The following is a 21,590-nucleotide window of genomic DNA, read 5'->3' on the forward strand; positions in this document are numbered from 1 at the left end:
AACATTAGTGTCCCTTTTAATATATATATATATATATATATATAGTTTTACTATTTAAAGTCACAGAATTAAGAAAAATTAAAATTCAATGTACAGGGACTAAAAGAAATGCCTTTTAAATGTAAGAACTAAAACGATGAAAATTGTTCAACTATAACAACCAAATGACATTTAACCTTATTTTCAAGTAATTTAACATTATTATTTTTATTATTTTTATTATTTTTCTAAAAGGAGTTGTTTATAAATCACGACTTCAATTACAAAATTAAAAGTCATAATCTTAGATATAATTTTTTTATATATTAAACAAAGTAATATTTTAAAATTCAGGCTTTTTACGAAATTATGCTTTAAGATACTATTTATATATATTTCATAATTTATTTTGAACTATTTACGCTTTTAATAAAAAAAATACTGGGTTAAATGTTTCTTTAATTTATAAATTATTTTTAAAAATTATATTTCGTATCTAAATTAAATTATATATCTATTTCATTTTTGTAATTTACGAAAACAATGAAATATTAGCAAACAGAAATATTTTCGGAAGGAGAATCAGAATTTTATACAGTGGACTAATTTAACTTTCACACATAACTTATGATGATGTTTCACTTTTATAAAGTTAAAAAAATGAAATAAATATATAATTCAATTTTAAAAAAATCACTTTTACAAATAATTTAAGAATAAAAAATATATTTAATTTTAGTGAAATTACGTCATCTCAAAAATTGATTAAAAAACATATTTTTCCTTTATAAGTAAATTTTATCAAGTAAAAGATCGAGTTTAAATAATATTAAACTGAATTGACTTAAATAGAAAAAAAAATTGCTTTTTTATTCACAAAAAAAAAAAACTTTAAACGTCCAATTCGATTGAAAAATGGGTCGAATAAGTTAAAAATCCATAACCTGTGGTACTAAACAACCATTTTTGCTAATTTGTTTATTTCTTCAAATCTGACTTTTTGTTAGCTTATAAAGTTTAATTGTATTTATATCTATACTGCATATTTTCTTCAAAGCTGAATTTAGTTATTTTCTAAATTTATATATATATATATATATATATATATATATATATATATTATCACTTTCGGAGTTCTTATCAGTACATCATGCATACATGGTACAAGAATCATATTTTAAGTAAGTGACAAATGCTATGAGATAAAAAAAAAAAGATACAGAAGAGGTTATTATACCTTAGGTTGTTATATATCTTCCAATCAACTTCATCAAATATCAGAGTAAAAAAAAAGAATAAACAAAAAGATAATATGTTTGTTATAACTTGGAAAATAAAGCAACAGAATCAAACATGAAAATGGTATCATCGGAGACAACGAATTATATTATTTAATAGATATGAAATTTATTTAGTTAGGTATGAACACCGAACTCAAATATTTGATGATATCTTCCGAGCTAATATGAGAAAGACCGAGTTATAAGTATTGGTCGAGCTCCGCCAACAACATCTTAGCTCTTCCTAGATAAAGACTGAGTTCCACCAACAACATTCGAGCACGTCCCATATGAAGATCAAGCTTCACAAACAACATCAGAGCCCTTCTTAGATAAAACCGAGCTCCACCGACAATGATCGAATTGGTTCAAGCTTATGAAGTAAAGATAAACAACCCGACACTTAACAACTCATCAACCCAGTCTGACCACAACTTGGTCAGACCACAACCCAGACATGTTTACAGCTTTGCATGAACTACATTGACACATTAGACGGTGTCGCAATTAGAATCGTGATGAAAAGATGAAAAAGAAATAGTTTAGAAAAAAAAGATTTTGAACTCATCACCGTAATTTATTTTTAAAAACTGTTAAAAAACTATAAAAATAGACATGCTATGCAGAAAATCATATTCTAGGTTCGGAAGTAATATGTTACGCGTAGTAAAGATACTAGTATCCTATCACCCTTAATTAAATACGCGAAGCTAAGGTAATATGGTTTTTAAAATGTTCAATTATCCCCCAAAATGATACTCTAAAATAATAAAATATATCTTTTAGTTTGTTTGAACCGACCTATTCTTATTTAAAATGTTAAATAGTTTTTAACAAACTGTTTGGAAAGTTTGTTTTTGTTTGGAAATCATTATGGATAAATTTAGATTTTTGGAAAATAAATTTGATAAAGACTAACCTAACTCCTATTTATTTCCATTCTTGATGGACAATCAAAGATCATGTAGTTCAAATTAAAAAGTTGTTTGTTTGTTTGAAAATATGAATGATTTTAGTTTTTAAAGATTTTATATTTGGTATTTTTAGAAAAAAAAAGATAATGAGTAATGTTAACCATGACACGAGTATTGTATTATTATTTAATTTTTTAGATTTAGGTTATTAAATACTAGACGGATACATATGATCACACGAATAATTATACCATTATTTAATTTTTAGATTGAAGGAATTAAATATTAGGATGATAATATTTTATTATGAAAATAATATTTACATAAATATTTAAAATAAGATTATAAAAAATAATTGTATTTACATAAGGGTTTAATATGAAGCAACAATGATATTTATCTAAGTACCTAAAATAAAATAAAAATAATATTTGCATACGCATTTTTTAAGAAAGTCTAAATTAGAAAATAAATTAAAGCTGCATTTAGTTATTAAAAGATATTAAGTGTTAAAAAAAGAAATTAAAACTATTTTTACAATTTTGTAGTTTTACTCTTTTTTTCATTTTCTATTTTTTTTATCTTTTTATTTTATAATTCTTATTTTATTTTTATAACAAACTTATAAGAATAATATGTGTAAAGGAAACCTACCCAGAAAACAAAACCAAAAAAAATAAGAATCAAAACAAAAGAAATAATAAAAGTGCACACTTTAAATGATATAATATACACCTCTCATTATTTTTATTCCAAAAATACTCTATATTAATTTAATTTTATCATTTATTTTTATTTACCTTTTCTAAAACCCTAAATTTCCTTACACCCCTACACCTCGACGCTCTTACACTTGCACATATAGCAAAAGGAGGCACAACACCCCTCCTTCTCTAAGAAATGTTGTTCAAGAATTGCTACCGAAGAGAGATTGAAAGATATGTTGTTAATAGAAGCAACGAATTTTGTCCTCTTATTAGGCCCTTCACGTGTTTGATTTCTAGGACACAATGCTCCCGAGACCTATCGTGAAGATGAAACTCCTGTAACTTTCCGAGGCACATTAACAGGTACTTTCCATTGTTCAAACTACAAAAAATTAATTACTGAAATTCGCAAAAAAGGAAGTATAGTTAACTGAAGGAAGGGTTGGTTTCAGTGGGGTACGGTTTTTCAAATCTGATTTCGAAGGAGGGCTGTCGATGTCGTATTCTAGAACGCCAACTAATACAAGCTTAATACATTTTAAAAAGCGATATACATATATATATATATATATATATATATATATATATATATATATATATATATATATATATATATATATATATATTTGCACATACGTATACAACACATTAGTCATAAAATTTATTGTATATGCAGGTGCTTGCAAATTATTTGTTTTACCTACTCTTGCTGAGTTGAATGTTGTAAAATTATCTCCAACATTGTGATTGTCCGTGATGATTGTCCGATTGATACAAAATTTCCCAAATCAGTAGACACTTTGTTTAAACGAAGGACTAAATTGATATAACCGAACATAACTGGAAAAAAAGAGACTATTAAATATATATATATATATATATATATATATATATATATATATATATATATATATATATATATATATAATTGAATTATTTAATCGTTTTCTCTCTCTTGTTCCCCCTCTTTTTTCTCTCCGATACACAGCCCAGCACATGCCATCGCCACTGTACTGCACGACGGAGTTCAGTCACCACGCGAAACAACCACCTGACGGAGTTCCGCCACGAGCAGTAGTTATAACAACTGTTCCAACAGCGCGACGCAGCCGTTCGGGTAGCTGACAGTCCTCGCCTACCAGATTTCGCCCAAAAATCAACAACAGTGGGTCTCTTCCTCAATTTTTTTTCTTTGAAAAAAGAGCAGTCAAATTTTTTATTGGAACTATATCTTAGACTATTGTGATTTTATCGTGTGGTTGGTTTACTCTTCTTCATTCTAACTTCACTCCTTTGGCACTTATTCACTATATATGAATTCCAAAAACCAATTGCATTTGTGTTGTTTCATGAAGGTTTAACAGGATAGATTATAGAAGGATTATCATCTGTTGCTGCCTCTTCTTCATACTATTTCCTTCCAGCTTAAATTATCAGGTATGGATTGAACGTGACATCCTTTAGGAGGGGGATAATAGCTTTATGGGAAAATTTTAGGATCAATTTGCAAATTATTTTAATGTTTTAGATTTTCAAAATTGTTAATGGGAAATTGTCAATTAAAACTTCTTGAAACAACGATTATTCCGAGTTTGCAATTTGTCCTCTGTAGTTAGCACCGTTGCCTGGAGAAGAGAATTAGCCATGGAACCAACTTGTGGTGCTCGTGCCATGGAATGGAGCATTCAACTTGAAATGGGCCTCCGTTCTGCAAAACCTGGTTATTTAATTATTTTCTTTCATCCTTTTTTTTCCCATCATTATATTCTCTTTTATATTCCTTTGAAATTTGGGCTATACTAACAATGGTGACTATTCAAATAATGCCTCATTCACTGTGTATTATCGTTCCTTACAAAGCCTTAAAGTTAAAATTGTTATAGTTTTTTGTGTTCATTTGTTTGCTTTGTTTTTATGATTTTTGAAATTCATCACTGTCAGGTGCTCCTGTCAAAGCCATATTGGAAATGGAGCCTCGCCTTTGGCAGTGGAGTAGAGAACCTGAATCTGGCATTGCTCCCTATGCTATGTTTGGTCTTGTTCCAGGCGAAGATAGAATATTTGCCAATGCTATCCTCTTGCGCCTTGCTGATGCCTTTAGGGGAGGAGACATAGAGGCCAGACTTGCGGTTGTTAGGGTTTTCTTGTCTGAACGGAAACATCGCAATAAGGAGAAGAAAAATCAATGCAAAGGGTTGCTTTCACAGGCCAGAGTAGCTAATCACTTGGAGTTGTTAACGAGAGTAAAATCTGTTTTTGATAGTGGGGATTTGGAGTCGAAGGCACTGGCTTTGGTTTTGTTAGGTTGTTGGGCTGATTTTCTGAAAGACAATGCTCAGATTCGGTACTTGATATTTTCTAGCCTTGTTTCTGCTCATGACTGTGAGGTAAAATAACTGCCTTAGTGTGACTTTTGTTTTAGATGTCTGATTTCATTCATATTAACACCTCTTGGTTGGATATGCTTACTTTGATTTTCTACCTGTTTACCTAAATCATGTTTTCCAATGTCTCAATTTTTTCTGTTAAATATATTGCAAGTGAGGAACTGCAATCTTAATTTGATTTACATGACTCTACATGGATTGATTGATACATGACAGTGAATGCTTGATTGGATATCATTTTTCCTCTTTATTTAATAAAATGTGGAGGGTGAATGCTTTGGAATATTCTCCAAATTTTCTTTAATTCTGAATTATAACTTGTTTACCTGACCTTATTTGAAGACACTTTTATTATAATTAATTTTCTGTATCAATGCATCTGAAATGTTGTGTTGAGATTTCACAGGTTAGAGCATCTTTGTATGCCACTGGGTGCCTTTGTGAGGTATCAGATGATTTTGCATCTGTTTCAGTGGAGATGTTATTTAATATAATGAGTTCATCTTCAGTGTCTTTGCCAGTAAAGTTGGCTGCTGCCCGCGTTTTGGCAAAATGCAAATCCTCTTATTCAGTTTCACATAAAGCGTACAAGGTATTTGAAAATTTTATATGCTATGACATCTATAATATCGTGTGATGTGACTTCCTGCTGGCTTCTGTTTATGTGTATTTCTAATAACTGAAATTTTTTTGTTTCTAGATATATCTATGTTGTCTTCCTTTACTTTTTCTTCCTTTACCTTTTACTTAGGACGCAATTAACAAGATACCAAGTGGAAACAGGGTGACCTAGAGGAATTATGAAGAAAATACCTAGATTTTTTTTTTGGTTGGAGTGAAGTTCTAATTTTTTGAAATTGGCTCATCTAGTTTATTGTAAATATTTCCTGACATTGTGCCTCAACTAGCTGTAATATACTGTCATAACACTAAGCGTACATCAAAGTGTGTGAAGATTGCTTCAGTAAAATCTTATTAGGATTCCTAAACCCTCAAACTTGACTTGACTATATGCATTTCCAGCATGTGATGGTTAGTTTCAGTAGAACGTCTAGTCTCATAGCTTCTACAGTGATTAGTATTGACTAGAACAGTTGCCTAAGTGACGTTTCAACTCAAGCAGAAAATAGTGTTCATGTATCTTCACATGTTTAGGTGCATTTCACAGTAGTTGGTTAAAATAATTGTACGCCATATATAGGAACCTGTAAGGGTAGTTAAACTAATTGAGAGTTGAGTTCAATTATAAAAACAGAAAACTATTGGAGTTGAGTGAGAGTTCATTGAAAGAGAAACTTCATGTTGTAATCTCTATGCATAGTAAATTCTCTCATGGACATAGATTGAAGTTTATTAACACTTTATCCCAACCATGTTTTTTGTGTGTGATTCTTTCTTCTTCCTTCTTTTATCTTCTGTTGTTTATTTTTGTGGCTTCTCTCTGTTATAGTATTATGGTTTCTGTGGTAGACTGTTCTGCATTGAATTTGCTTGAGTTATAATGCATTATCCATTTCAATTTAATCAAGAGTCTAGGACTACTACTAGTGGATTATGGAACAATGTATTCTGGTGTGTTGCTCCCGTATTGCCATAGAACAATTTAGTTAGAGAATTGAATTTTTGTTCAAACCAATACTGTGACTTATTAAGAAAATAAAAACAAACTAATTCTTACAGTACAGTGCTGATATATTTTATTGCCCAATGAGCTCCCTGAACCATGGTTCAGTCTCCAAACTTAATAGCATAACAATTGTTAAGTTTAACCAACCCAAAGAAATTTGTTACTTTTTCTTTTGTCTGATTCACTATTCGAACAATCATAGTTTGGTTTTCTGATGTGATGATTGATCTGATGCAGACAGGTATGGAGTTGGTACTAAATTCGTCAGATGAAGATTTTATGGTTGCTATGTTATACTCGCTCTCAAAACTGGCTTGCATTTTAATTCCTTTAACCTCTTATCAGGTGTGTATCTGTCCTACTATATGATTTTGAGCATCCTAGTTGAGCAGGATCCTTTTCTTTTATGTCTGTTTGAAATATTGTGTGACCATTTGGCAAGTGTTTTGTTCCTTCAACTGAATGTGATTGTTTTAATAGTTATCCATAATATGAAGTTCATGAAACTCATTGCTAGATTGTTTCCTTTGAAAAATGGCTAGTAAACTATTCTTGTGATAAAATAAAGCATCACACAGCCAGCTTTAGCATACATAGATGATGGTCCCAATTCAAATATATACAGTGTACGGTGCTTTCCTTGTGTAATATTTTTTAAGTCATTTGGATTCAGGTGGACTTTCTTCTTTTGTTTCTCAATCGAGAAAGAACTTCACATGTAAAAGAAACAGCATTAAGATGCTTGTATTTTTTATTCAGAAGAGGATTGTGTGAGAACTCAGATAATTCAGGTATAATTCGTGGGCTGTTTTCCATAATGGAGGAACCTGAAATTTCAATGCCCATGCAATATAAAGCTCTAAGGGTCTTGCACAAGGTTTGAGCTCAGTACTTCGCAAAATGAGACTCTCATTTGATTTCTTATGATATATGAACTTGTTTGACATGCATTAAATCATTCGTAGGTCCTTCTTTCTATTCCGCCTTCTTCACTTCACATGGAACTTCGTGAGTTTATGAGGCTTCAAACTATTATTGAAAACACAAGTCAATATCCAGGCTCGAGGAAGAGCTGCTTGGCCATTTGTATTCTAGCAGATTTGTGTTGTAGGACAAAGGACAGAGCAGCAATTGAGAATGTTTTTGGTTGTTCTTCCCTTCCATCACATGTTATCTCTTTAATCAAAGATCATATCAAACTTTTGTTGATGCCATTGTTTGAAGATTCTCAAAATTATTTGACAATTTGTCAGGAGCTCCAGCGTCTGCTAAAGATTCTTTTAACTGTTGTTGAAAATCATCCTTCTCTTGGTTGTTTGGTACTTGATAACATAAAAGAAGTGATTGAATATTATCTTGTGACTGTTGCATCTACTGATCGTGCAGTACGATCAACTCATCTAGCTGTAAATTTTAAAGGGAAAAAGCAAAATTCCTTTATTTTTAAATTTCTTTTCAAAATATACAGATTTCTGGTGGCATGCCTTGACAACCTTTATGTAGTTGGTGCTATCGATACTGAAGTGATAAGTAAAGTGAATATTTTGGCCGAAATTGTATGCCAGTGTAGTTTAATTGATTGCTATACATACTTATTGTACCATTTGCTATTGCACAGTCAGCCTATATGTGATGGCTTAGTCCATGAGAATGATGAAACACATCCGGCGAGTTGTCTTATTAAATGCACAACGTTTGTAAACAAAGTCTTGACAGGAACAAATGGCTGGACTGCTTACAAGGTTGGTGCTCATGCAGCGTGTCAGGGTGAATGGTCGCTGGCTACTATTATATTCAGGACATTAATACAGAAAGTGAAGTCTGTTTCTTGCTGTAGCTGGTTAAATGTATTGTTTCATTATTCTAATTCTGAAGAAAAATTCCAACTTCCTAAGCAGCCAAAACAGGGAACCACATCAATAATAGAGTTGGTGGGGACTATTGAATTTCCTTTATCATGTGATTACAAGGATGATATATGTCCAAGACTTGCCAGGAAAATTTATGATTGTAATTACTATGATCAGCTTACTCAGTCTCATATGGAATTGTGCTCCTCCTTGAAAATCTTGGAAGCCTCTGCAACAAGTTCTCAAGAATTTTGTTTCCAGAGGTGGTTTTTATCATTAAGAGCTAGAGTGTTGGAAAATTTAGTGTGTGTGGTTAAAACTTTGAGGGAAGTTTTATTGAACGTGGATCAGAATTTAAATCAGGTAGAGACCGAGAGTAATAATAAGCTTCAATTCCTGAAGTCTTGTCAAGATTTTAATCAAATTTCTTTACAACTGTTCAGACTAGCAGAAGAATTTAATCTACTTAGAGCATCTTTCATTGGGATGGACAGTGAAAGTTCTGAAGTCCTTGCAGCTCATAGTCTGAGTTCTTCAGTATTAGCATTTGTAACTGCTTTTGGAGTGTCTAATATAGACCAAAATTCTCATAGAATTTTTGTTGGTGTCAAATCCTCTAGTAATTTACAGGCTTTCACAATACAAAATTTACAGAGGCTATTTTGGTGTGTGGATAATAGAACCAGAGCGAGTTTCTCTTTGCTGTTGAATTATTTTGACCTAAATGAGAATTGTTTATCTCCAGGATCCGGGTACCAAGCTTGTAGCATTAGGTATAAAGACAGAGAGGTGGTCAATGTTTGTGCTTATGCTGTCTCTAGTGCTGTATTCTTGCTTCAGAAAACTGCATCTGAGTTTACCAAGAATGCTTTGTCACTAGTTTCTAGTACTTTGATAAAATTGATGCACATTCATCTTGGGATTCCAAAGTACTTCTTCAAAGTAAGGTATGTTTATCAATTATTCACTGTTGTCAGTGAGAACTTTTTAATGAAAGTTTAAATGTATGTGTATTTTTTATTATAGTGTGATTTTATTGTATTGATTGTCACATGGACTATTATTTTCTCCTTTAGCATTGTCCCTTATCTTCTTTTTCATGTGAAAATGAATTATATAATTATAAACTATTGTCGATAGGAATTGATTAATCTGCTTTTGCGTTTGATTTATCGGAGTCTCAAGAAATGGTTTTCCAATTTTGTTAGTATTTTATGCTGAATTAGTTTTCTTTTATTGTTTAAGATATGCTCTCTTTGTTGTGAACCTTTATACGTATAGTGCTCTCCGATTTTATGACGTAGCTGCCTTATATGCAAATCTAGAACTATTGTAGTCCATTAAAGTACTTAATTTGATCAAAGCCATGACCAAGAGTTGGCAATTTGGTGGTTGTTTGTGTTTCCTAACTCTGAAAAATAAGGTGTTGAAATATCTGTTTTGCATTATTTGTGCAGACCATTCATTGGGGCAGAACTTTTTCTTCACAATGAGGACTCTGTTAATGGGGTTGAAATATCCGTTGCGCATGGCTCCCACATCACATTGAATATTTGTCTTCAATTAAAGAACGTGCCACTAAACCTGCTGGTTAAGTCAACTAAGTGTTACTGCATCCTTCATTGCAGTACGTCCTTCCTTGTCCCATGTGGACAAACTTTGGGGCACTCACAGTCTATATCTGAAGCTTGGAAAGATGATGAAATATTTGAACTGAACCAGAAGTTGGTTTGCCATGTCTTGGATGGTGTGGCAGGAAAGAGAAGAATTGGTATGCACAGTAGGGCCCATGGTAATAGTGTAGCTGTGGAGACATTCATGGATTTTAGACCTAATGAGAAAGGACAGGGGTTTTCACATTGCTCACTTGATGTGTCTAACTTTCCCGTAGGTTCTTATAGAATCAAGTGGCATAGCTGTATGGTTGATAGTCAAGATTCATATTGGAGTCTCCTTCCTTTGAACCCAGGACCTGTATTTTTTGTTACAAAACCCAGAATTGGCTAATCTGCTAACAATCTCATAAAGCATATCCATTAAAATAACATTATTCATATGAAGTATGCTCACTTTCTGGCCAACTGAATTATTAATCACTATTTTCTGCTTCAATTTATGCCTACAATTCAATCACGTTGCTGATGATATCAAATGTCTCATTAACTGCTGTACACTGAACTTGGGTTCCATCCACTTTGAGACTGATTTTTAAGCTACAGCTTAGCTGCAATTTTGTTTCTTTAGAAGGTCGATCTAATTATTAGGTCAGAGATCATTGTACAAAGGTAGACTCACTTACTAGGTTAGATATCAACATACAAAGTTCGATCCACGTCGACTCAGTTATTGAGCCAGAAATCAACATCCAAAGGCCGACTTTGCTATTGGGTCAGCAACCAATTGCCAGAGATCAAGCTGGCTCAATAGACCAATGCCCAAAGGTTTATAATTCTAAAAAGTGGGTTATAGATTTTTAAGTGCGATTTTAGGAAATTATGAAGTGGTTCTTATTATCTTTGTATGGTTTATATTTTATTATCTGAGTATCCTGTAGGTATAGGATGGGTAACATAAATATCAACTTCAGATATATGCTATTTGTAACTGAGATGTTTATAAATATAAGAATCATTTAAAGGGTGTGACACTTATTATTTAGCTTAAAGTACTATTAATTTTGAATCAGATTATTCACTTTTTATTTATTTTCTGGTTTAGAGTTTCAAACTCTATCAAAACAATCAACGTTCATCGTGAGACAGGTAAAATTTGATTTTGTCTCCACAATTGTTACAAAGAATCTCTGAGATGCAAATGGTGAATTTCTCTTTGGACTTCAATTACAATTTGACAGTTAATTCTTGGAGTTTAACTTTGTTGGAAACTCTTTTAGCTTTCTGTTTGAATATATGAGAACTAAGATAGACTTTTAAAGCATTTAGAGTTATTAGAAAAAAAGAATCGTGTTTGTGCTTAAATCTTGGCTTGGATCTTAGGATCATAATTATTCTCTTTTCAACGGTTCTCTTAAAACTTCTTCAATTAAACTGACTTGTACCATTCTTTTGTAAGTTTTTCTCTACCCTTTTATCATTTATTTTAGTTGAATTACTTAATTCATATTCTATCTCCTAATTTCATCCAAAAAGATAAAAGAAACACAAATTCTTATCTTAACAAAACTAAATTATAGTTAATTTAAGTTAATAAGAGCATCTCAGCTCAATATTCACAACCTTACTCTCAGGTTCAAATCCAATTTTTAGGATATTTTGAATTTGACAAAACAAGAGCTCAGAAAGAGCATTACATGGGAAAATTACATTTTTCATTCTTTGACTATTAAATACGCTGATAGTGGGATTCAAATCAAGAAACAATGTATATATACTTGGTTTAATATAAAATTATGATATTTCTTTTGTAAAACACCAATATATTTATATAAAATTTCACATAATAAAATTTCAAAATTCAATAATAAAAATTTGTACTCATAAAATGAGGCAAAAATGGTGACACACGTCGTTGAAAGTTGAAAGTTGAAGTGAAAATTCCTTAGTAACATTGCAAACATTCCCACGTATCTTCCTTAATCAGTTGTATTTTATTGAACGTTAGCCAAAACGTGATTCAGCTTTCTGCAATGAGCCTCTAAACCATTTTTAACAGTTTTGAAATTATGGAAGACACAAATAAAAAAATTAGAGTTAAAAATTCATACTGCTAAAAATAAAAATAATTTATAATATATAAATAAATATAAATTTTATTTTATAAACCGATCTGATAAAGTTGAGTTTCATTTAATTAACTCGTCTTAATGTATATTGAAACAAAATCTATATAATAAATGAATTGATATATGATTTTTTACTTTAATTATGAGTTCTAGAGTTTAAAAATATGTAATTTTGCAAAACACTTAAAAGTGTTTTAATTTAGTCAGTTGACGTAAGATTGTTTTAATTTAATTGCTAGTTTTAGATTTCAAATATTAGATTTGTAATTCTACATAGTAAAAACTTTGTTTTTCGTAACGTGAAAGATGATTGTTGACTCTTATACCTTAAAAAAGACAACCGTTACTGGTATTTTAAGAGTTTAATCTTATGCGTAAAATATTAGCATTAAATATGTTTTAACCTCTTATTTTTTAAATGAAAATTGAAATTAGTTTTCTTTTAAAATTTAGACCAATTTAGTCTTCAATTTTTAGAATGGTGTGAATTTAATTCATTTAACCCAATTTTGTTAAGTTTATTTGACTTTTTAGACGCGTTTCTAAGCTGAAATTGGAACTGAAATGTGTCAAACGATATAAAAAATTCAAATGTTATCATAAAACATACTTGAAACGTCAAATAAACCTAACAAAATTTGATTTAAAATATTAAATTCACACATTTCAGAGAACTAAATTAGACTAAAATTTCGAAGAGAAACTAATTTCAATTTTCACTTAAAATTAAAGAAAAAAAATATATTTAATTAAAATATTTACTTTATGACATCTTAGTTATTAATATAAAACTACTAAACAAAACATTATAGATATGATAATCATTTAAGCATAGAAAACTAACATATAACTGTTATATTACAGTCATCAAGTATATACTGAGTACAGATTGTCATATAATTATGCTAACATAAACTAGAGTTTTTCAAAACAATAATTACAACTGATCATCAACTTAATCTAAGTCGTTGCATCATTCACATCTTGGATTGGATCAACTAGCATATTTTCACCTACTCTCACCAATCATTACAAACAAAGAATAAACACAAACAAAAAAAGGTAAGATACGATGCAAAAAAGAATATTCAAACAACATGCATATAATTATCATCTCACACAATTTATTCAAGAAAATATTATGAAGACTCATATAAGACTCAATTATTCAGATATGTGTATTGATATCAAACTCTGGTGAGTTATGCACTTGTGGTGGTGGAAACTTATCCACCCAAGCTATCATACATAAGGTTAGTCTCTCAACCATTTTTGGCTAAGGTAAGCTCCTAGACTAGGACCTCTTGCACCTCTCACCACATACCCCACCCTTCTCTACACGAGATTGGATGGTTATTAGAGTGATAGAATAACTCTCAATATTGAATCTTTATATCAATACAAACACTAGTGGAACACCACCATAGAATCTTCCCACGAGATTCATGGAATTATGCCAAACATCATTACAATATCATACATAAATAGACACAATAATACTTTTAAACCTACATAAAGAACATTAAAAATTTATCTCAAACAATCATGGAATAAGAAATTTCAAACATGTGCACTGGCCCGCATAAGTGGCCCCCAACACTAGACTTTTCGTAGAACGTGGCACTTAGCGATAGTCCTAGCAATCAACGCCAAGCCTTTCACAAAAGGTGGTGCTTAACAATAATATTGATGCTTAGTGTCATTCATCTCACAAAAAGCCATGCTCAACGACACCCTTCTACCACTCAACGTCTTAGAACTAAAATGTTATAGACTTGTAGTGAAAGATAGCGCTCAACGGTGCCCTGCTACCGCTCAACACAAAAGCATTAACAAGTTTAATGCGCTCAGTGGTACAAAATTGACGCTTAACAGTCTAGAACTAAAATGCTTCCAAACCTGCACAATGAACTGGCACTCAATGCTAGGATGTCATTACTCATTGTCTCAAATATTAGCCGATGAATTTCTGTGATTTAGGGAAAAAGGAACCTGTTTAAATGATCAAATTGGTATTTCCTTCTTAGTATGTTGGTAAAAAACAAATTTTAATATTAGGGATATACCAACTGATGACTTCCCAAGCCCATCATTTAGGCAAGGACCCATTTACTTGAAGAAATAACAAAGAGCAACTTTAGAAGCATCCAACAAAGTCCATCACGGACCAAAACATCATGAGATGAAGGGTAGAAAGCTTGAAGAAAAGGAATCGGGTGGCGTTGAGCGCTCACCCTACACTGCCCGGCGCTAGCGGCTTTCATCCACTTCAATCAGCACGTGGTTCATGTGATCCATCACCTGCTTTGCATTTTCCACGTGGCCAATATTGCTTAAAACACAGCTGATCAGTGGCCTTGCATTTCTTCTAGAGCAAGGCGGTGAATCTCCTATAAATTCACCCAACCCTCTTTGTAAATCTCACTTTTGAATGAATATGAGTAAGTCTTTGCTGCCTTGAAGCCAGCCCCCTTACGCTGCCCAAAAGTCACCTTCCTTGAGCTTTCCCTTTCTCTCCTCTAGCTTCCTTCCAGGGATGGAAGGTCGTCTAAGCTAGCTTCGCCTCCACTGATAGCTCCTTCCTCCACCAACAACCTTCCCTTAATTCATTACTTCCGTTGCCAAAGGAAATCCAGTGCGCAACATCATCTCTACGCACGATCCAAACCACCATTCTGTTGCTTCATTATCACCCATAGCTGAAACATAACTCATCATCAACTGGCTCAAACGATCAGATCCTAAGTTCTTAATTCAGCACAAGTTCAACCAAGGCAAACAACATGACAAACATCCAAAAGAAACCAATTTCAATAGATTAAACATCATCATACAACTCAATCATGGAAATAAAAATTTCAAGATATCCACAACTTAAAAATAATGCAATTAGCTTCCCTTACCTAAAAGATAATCAAATAACTTTAGAACCCCCAAAACACCTTTAGACAAACATGAAGCTCAATCTACCCTGTGAGCAACACAAACAACGAGACCATACCATTAGGATCACTCATCAACATAGACTAGTAGAGAAAGAATAAATTGACAAAGAAAAGGACAAAAAACTAAATTACTCTATTGAAAAAACTGATTGGACAGAAGTGAAGAACTCACCTTAATGATCATCCTAACGGTCTCCGATCTTCAAACGGATAAATAAACAATTAGCAAATCTAGAGAGAAGGAAGAAAGTTCTAGAAAAAAAGTGTTTAGAAAGATGATGTGATTTTAAGATAATGAAAATCGTTATAAGAATTTTATTTATAATTTAGATTTTTATTATTAAAATAATTAGATCTTATTATTTTAAATACTCTATCAATTCTAAAACACGATTTTTTAGGCTCTTACTACTTTTATATAATAAAATTTTAAATTGAATTAAAAATATATTTGGATATACAAATGACATCATAATTAAGATTTATAGTGATAAATATATTTGAAATTGTAAATTATATTTTAGATTTAAAATCAATATCTAAAAGTTTACCATTAATAGAAAGTGTGAATTATCTTCTTCAAATACTGGGTAGAACAATATATTCAACAAATAATAAATATCCCAATAAAAAATAATACAATAGACTAAAAAAAATTCGTTAAAATAGATTCTAATAGATAATTCTAATATCACGTTAAGAAATGAATTTTAAATCTAAATCAATTTCACAAATAAAATGAATTTTACATTCATTTTATTTTATATGCTCTAAATGACCTTAGGTAGGCCTAATTAAATTTACGTGTTAAACACATGTTTAGAAAAACAATTTGCCATAGAGAAACAAACGACAGAAATTTCCTGTTGGGCCATTTTCAACATCAAACATGGCATCTTTGACTGATTTGCAATTCTATACTGTCTTTTGTTTTCATCCAGAATCAAGCCTGTGCATTAAACAACAAAAGAATTACACATTAAACAAACAAGGTATTCATGTTCTATTCGACTTTTGGATTCTTAAATTTAATTCTAGTTTAAACGAAATCAGATTTGAAAACTTTTCTTTCGGTCAAAATCAATTCTATATATGAGAATTACTTCATAAAAAACGATGCTATACAATTTGATTTATTTGACAGAAATATTATTTTTATTAATTTTCTGATAGAATTCTAAAAAAATATTACTTCTTTTATAAATAATTTTCTTGCACAAAAGTACAATTTTTAAATGGTTTTACTTAATTATTCAAAAAAAAATATTTTTTTTGAAATATATTTATCAAAAATATAAACATGAATTATTTTCACCAACCATTTTTATTCATTTATTCAATTTGATATCATGTTAGGAAAAGATGGGAATAATCAAAACATATTCTTACAAATTCAATTTATACCATGACATTTGTTTCCGTTTATGTATTGTAATTTAGTGTTATTTAGAATCTGATAATGAATCATTATATTACCAGTAAATGTTTTTAAAATATTTTATAATATCTTAAAGGATAATACATTAATGAACTTAGATCTCAGACAATTTCTTATGAATTATTACAAAATCAACCATACTACTAAATAATGCTAACTTCTCCAAGATGTATCTTCATCTCCAAGATATATCATGCTCTATAGCACTAACTTTTTCATCAAATAAATTAATGTCATCATATAATTCTTGTTCAGTGAAAGTGCTTGTTTCTTTCTATCATAAAAACCTTATCACACTTTGTCAACAACTCACTCAACCAAGGCTCATTGAGACATGTCATGAAGTTGGTGACTTCATGATACCTAACGCACCTAAAAAAGCACTTTTCTATGTCAAACTAGCAAAACTCCCAGATTAATTATCTGCTTACTTTTTTTGACACATGAAACAAAACGAAAATTTTACAAGAAAACTTTAAAAGAGAAGCCTTAAAACTAACACCAAAGATTTCATATGATGTCATACTTATCCCCCTTATTTATATCCACTCTCAACCAATCCCTTCTCGTATAACTGCTTCTCCCCAACCTCATTTTCTATAAAACAAACACACCACTAGAAACCACAATGGCAACCATGTCTCCCATGTTGTTCATTTTTCTAGAGATAACTTGTTTCTTTGTGGCTCATGCTTATGTGGAGAACATGTCTCTAAGGACTCTTTCTGGTGTCACTCATGAAGAAGCACTCCTTGGACTTAAGGCATTCAAGGCCTCTATAACTAGGCGTGACTCCATTACTTCAACACCACCTTCATACTCTCCTACTCCTTCTCCTCTTCCACCACAGGTAATTCAGTCATCAATAGATACCCTTTTGTTTCCTTTCTAAGAAAGTGTCGAAATTTGAAACCCCTTGATGAAGGTACTCATGAACTTGGTCATGCATTTTCTGTGGGAAAATATCAAATGTTTGATGGACTTCTTTTTCGGTTGATGAAGGATCTCAAGAAACCACATGTGTACCTTGTTACATCTTATGGTGCAGATCCGACAGGAAATTCAGACAGCACTGAAGCTCTTCTTGCAGCCATAGAAGATGCAGCCAAAGGCCCAAATGAAGGGTTCTTAATGCAGGACATCAAAGATCTTGGAGGTGCTCAGGTTCATCTTGAGGGTGGAAAGTACCTCATTAGCAAACCACTGCAATTGCCACAGCCAGGGATTGGAAACTTCATGGTAAGAAAAGCATAATTTTCATGAAACGTTCAACGGTAAATGGTCTTACATATAAGTTGAAATGGTTTTAATTTTGCCAAATTTACTCGTAAGATAGAATCTATTATAACAAAACTTGTTATTTGATCGATCAATTCTTCTACCTATTGAACCGTCGATTAATATCTAGTCATATATCGATACAAACTATTGTGATTTTGTGAGTTAGACTTAAAATTTATTTTTTAAAGATTTAAATTACAAACTAAAAAGTTATCATATTAAAAGTTGTATTAGTATTGATCTTGATCTTTAATTCCTTAATAATATCAAATGGTCTATTGGCACATTAATCTAGAACATAAAAAAATACCAACTTTCGGAAGCTTGGCTTTGGCCAAACTTGAAATAGAAAAATGGTTTTAGGAATGGCTATCCATTTAATATTCAAAAGGAATATAGTCCTTTATCAACCTCTTCTTCTTTTCAGTCAATATTTTATTTTGTTCTTTTCTTAGACTTTTCATATTTCACCAATTCTTAGACACAGTGCTGCAGCAAATCAAGGCATAACTGAAGTTTTGGTCTTAGTTTGATAAAATTTGATCATTGAATGTTATAACAGATACATGGGGGAACTATAAGGGCCTCAAATAATTTTCCACCAGATGGATATCTCATAGACTTGTCCACCACAGGAGAAAGAAATTCCTACAATTACGAGTACATAACTCTAAAGGATCTCTTGCTGGATTCCAACTTCAGAGGAGGGGGCATTTCAGTGAAAAACTCACTGAGAATCAACATAGACAATTGTTACATAGCACATTTCACCAACACTGGAATCTTAGTCCAAGGTGGTCATGAAACCTTCATCAGAAACTGCTTCCTTGGCCAGCACATCACTGCTGGAGGGGACAAACATGAAAGGAACTTCTCAGGCACTGGAATAAGCCTTCAGGGAAATGACAATGCAATAACAGATGTTGTGATTTTCTCTGCTGCCATAGGAATAATGGTCACTGGTCAAGCCAACACCATTTCTGGAGTGCATTGCTATAACAAGGCCTCTGGTTTTGGAGGCACTGGAATTTATTTGAAACTTCCTGGTTTGACACAAACTAGGATAGTGAATTCTTACATGGATTACACCAATATTGTTGCAGAAGACCCCGTTCAACTTCATATCTCTAGCAGTTTCTTCCTTGGTGATGCTAACATTGTGTTAAAATCAGTAAAAGGGATAGTGAATGGTCTGAACATTGTTGATAACATGTTCTCTGGCTTAAATCATGGGGTTGATGTGGTCAAGTTGGACCAATCAAACGGTCCCTTTAATCAAATTGATCAAGTTTTTGTGGCTAGGAATGTTGTGAAGGGTATGAACTTAAAGGCCACAGTTGCAAAGATGACTATGCAAGGGAATGGAACCTCATGGACTGCTGATTTTAGCAAACTTTTGCTTTTTCCTAACCTTATCAAGCATGTTGTGTATACTTTGATCGTTAATGGAAGCACCTTCCCAAATCATGCTCTCAGAAATTCGTCTCATAATCGGGTTGTGATTGAAGCAAATGAGGCCGTGACTGCAAATGTTTTTGTCGCTGTGGATCAAAGTATTGCAAGTTAGAGATGTTCTGATTGAAGAGGGAACTGTGCATAAGCGTGATTACGAATTCACGAGTTCTTTCTTTCTTTCGGCAACATTAAAGCAACTTTGTAACCATGCTACAAACTTTGAGACCGTATGTTTCAAATTTGTTGAATACATTGAAATGTAAATAAAGGAATGATGGTTGGAGATTATAGGTTAATTAAAATGAGCATGATATTTTATCAACTTTTTTACTATATACACGTGTCACTATTTTATTGATCTCTATATTTAAAATAGATTACTCACGATTGTATTAAAAAGTTATCAAAATAAATTATTAAAAAAATATTTTCCTAATTAAAAATAACACCAATTTATTATAATAAAACATATATATATATATATATATATATATATATAATAATATAAAATTTATTTTATAGATTAATTTTATAAAATTTTATAAATTAAATTAAATTTAAATTTATATAATAAAATAATATTAAACCTCGTTTAAAATCAATTTTAATCATATTTATTATTTGTTAACTCGTCGTATCAAATTATACTCAGTTTCATAGTGTATAATATATAAAAAATATTATATTTAATTATATAATTTATAATATATAAGTGATTATAAATTTTATTTTACATAAATATTATGAAATTAAATTATTTAATTTTCTTTATATATTTTAGAAAATAAAATTTTATATTAGTTTTGGATAAACCACTCCCACACGTAAAATGAATATTTTGAAATTACATAGATATTACTAATAGAATCACTTAAATAATAATTAAAAGATCAAATTTAACCACTTGATTATTTTTAGTATCAAGTTACAATACTACATATAATAATATATAATCAATGCAAACAAAACTTGCTTCTATTTTGAAGGTTTTAACCTACACAATTATTTAGATGACTTTTGTTTAAAAATGCTAACATTATATTGATATGTTGTAAATTAATTAATCAGTTATTGCTTATTCTTCATATAAGATTTTGTTTAAAATTATTAATGCACGAGTTTCTTGTACAGCAAACTTTGACGCAGAGTTTTTAACTCATTAGTCCATTTTAGTATGTCGTGTTTGGTTCATCAATTTACCAAGTCAAAGACAAGAAGAGACGAATTTATCCACTAACTATTTTTTAATAAAAATTAATTTAAAATATTGAATTTGATTATTATATTACTACGAAATATAGATAAATAATTAAAATAAAGTAATTTATTATGTAAATATAATATTAGTTAATTAATTAAAATTTAAAAATATTTATAATATACTTTTAATATATATATATATATATATATATATATATATATATATATATATATATATATTTGAAAATACAAAAATAAAAATATAGTTGAGGGGTTATTCCGCCAATGTGCTCTTTGGTAAAGATTTTGAGCTTGTTCACCTACGATGGACTAACATACTTCCATTCCAATTGAGTTGCTTCTAAAAAAAGTTAAAAATTAAAAATAGCTTCTAGAAGAAAATATTCCAGAGTTTATATTGCGTTCTATTTTTCAAAATTATGGTAGTTCTAAATCTGATTTTGTCTTTAGTTAAACCTTTTATGTATTTCTTTACTTCATTGCATTCTTTTCCAGAAACACCACTAAAAGTGAATAGATAAATTAATTTCTCACAAAGAGAAAAAACAACACAAAAAAAAATAGAAAAAACTAACAAGAACGGTGACTATTGACTTGAGATTGTAGTTGAGGTGTGAAACTAAAGATTTTTAATTTTTATGCCAACAAATTCTACTTCAAACAGCGAAATGTAACTAATCCTTTGAACGTTAATAGAATTTCGAACCCAAATTTCTTTACATTCCATTTTCAAACAAATCTAGAGGGAAGAAAGTGGAATTTGA

The 21,590-nt window shown here is 30.9% G+C and overlaps 2 protein-coding genes across 2 annotated transcripts; both read left to right on the top strand.

Annotated features, from left to right (window-relative positions):
• The first annotated feature begins 3,823 nt into the window (after positions 1-3,823).
• Positions 3,824-11,398, top strand: LOC124837526 (uncharacterized). Its single transcript, XM_088093141.1, has 9 exons — positions 3,824-4,045; positions 4,236-4,317; positions 4,493-4,600; positions 4,822-5,267; positions 5,674-5,859; positions 7,132-7,239; positions 7,568-7,771; positions 7,860-9,691; positions 10,202-11,398. Exons 3-9 carry the CDS (start codon positions 4,525-4,527, stop codon positions 10,749-10,751), a joined length of 3,402 nt encoding a protein of 1,133 aa, XP_087949267.1. The 5' UTR covers positions 3,824-4,045; positions 4,236-4,317; positions 4,493-4,524; the 3' UTR covers positions 10,752-11,398.
• A 6,054-nt stretch (positions 11,399-17,452) lies between these two features.
• Positions 17,453-19,938, top strand: LOC148197174 (polygalacturonase QRT3-like). The gene is made up of 3 exons (XM_088093126.1): positions 17,453-17,719; positions 17,872-18,108; positions 18,713-19,938. The coding sequence occupies exons 1-3, from the start codon at positions 17,498-17,500 to the stop codon at positions 19,715-19,717; spliced, it is 1,464 nt and encodes a 487-aa protein (XP_087949252.1). The 5' UTR covers positions 17,453-17,497; the 3' UTR covers positions 19,718-19,938.
• The last annotated feature ends 1,652 nt before the right edge of the window (positions 19,939-21,590 follow it).

This window comes from Vigna umbellata, chromosome 6 (genome assembly GCF_029865625.1).
Source record: "Vigna umbellata cultivar VRB3 chromosome 6, Vumbellata_1.0, whole genome shotgun sequence".
NCBI classification, from domain to species: Eukaryota; Viridiplantae; Streptophyta; class Magnoliopsida; order Fabales; family Fabaceae; genus Vigna; species Vigna umbellata.

Excerpts from the sequence above, each read along its gene's own strand:
- LOC124837526 (XM_088093141.1), top strand. The coding sequence starts at position 4,525 with ATGGAACCAACTTGTGGTGCTCGTGCCATGGAATGGAGCATTCAACTT. Across the intron at positions 7,240-7,567 it reads TTCCTTTAACCTCTTATCAG|GTGGACTTTCTTCTTTTGTT; the intron begins GTGTGTATCTGT and ends ATTTGGATTCAG. Across the intron at positions 9,692-10,201 it reads AAGTACTTCTTCAAAGTAAG|ACCATTCATTGGGGCAGAAC; the intron begins GTATGTTTATCA and ends TTATTTGTGCAG.
- LOC148197174 (XM_088093126.1), top strand. The coding sequence starts at position 17,498 with ATGGCAACCATGTCTCCCATGTTGTTCATTTTTCTAGAGATAACTTGT. Across the intron at positions 17,720-17,871 it reads CTTCTCCTCTTCCACCACAG|GATCTCAAGAAACCACATGT; the intron begins GTAATTCAGTCA and ends CGGTTGATGAAG. Across the intron at positions 18,109-18,712 it reads CAGGGATTGGAAACTTCATG|ATACATGGGGGAACTATAAG; the intron begins GTAAGAAAAGCA and ends ATGTTATAACAG.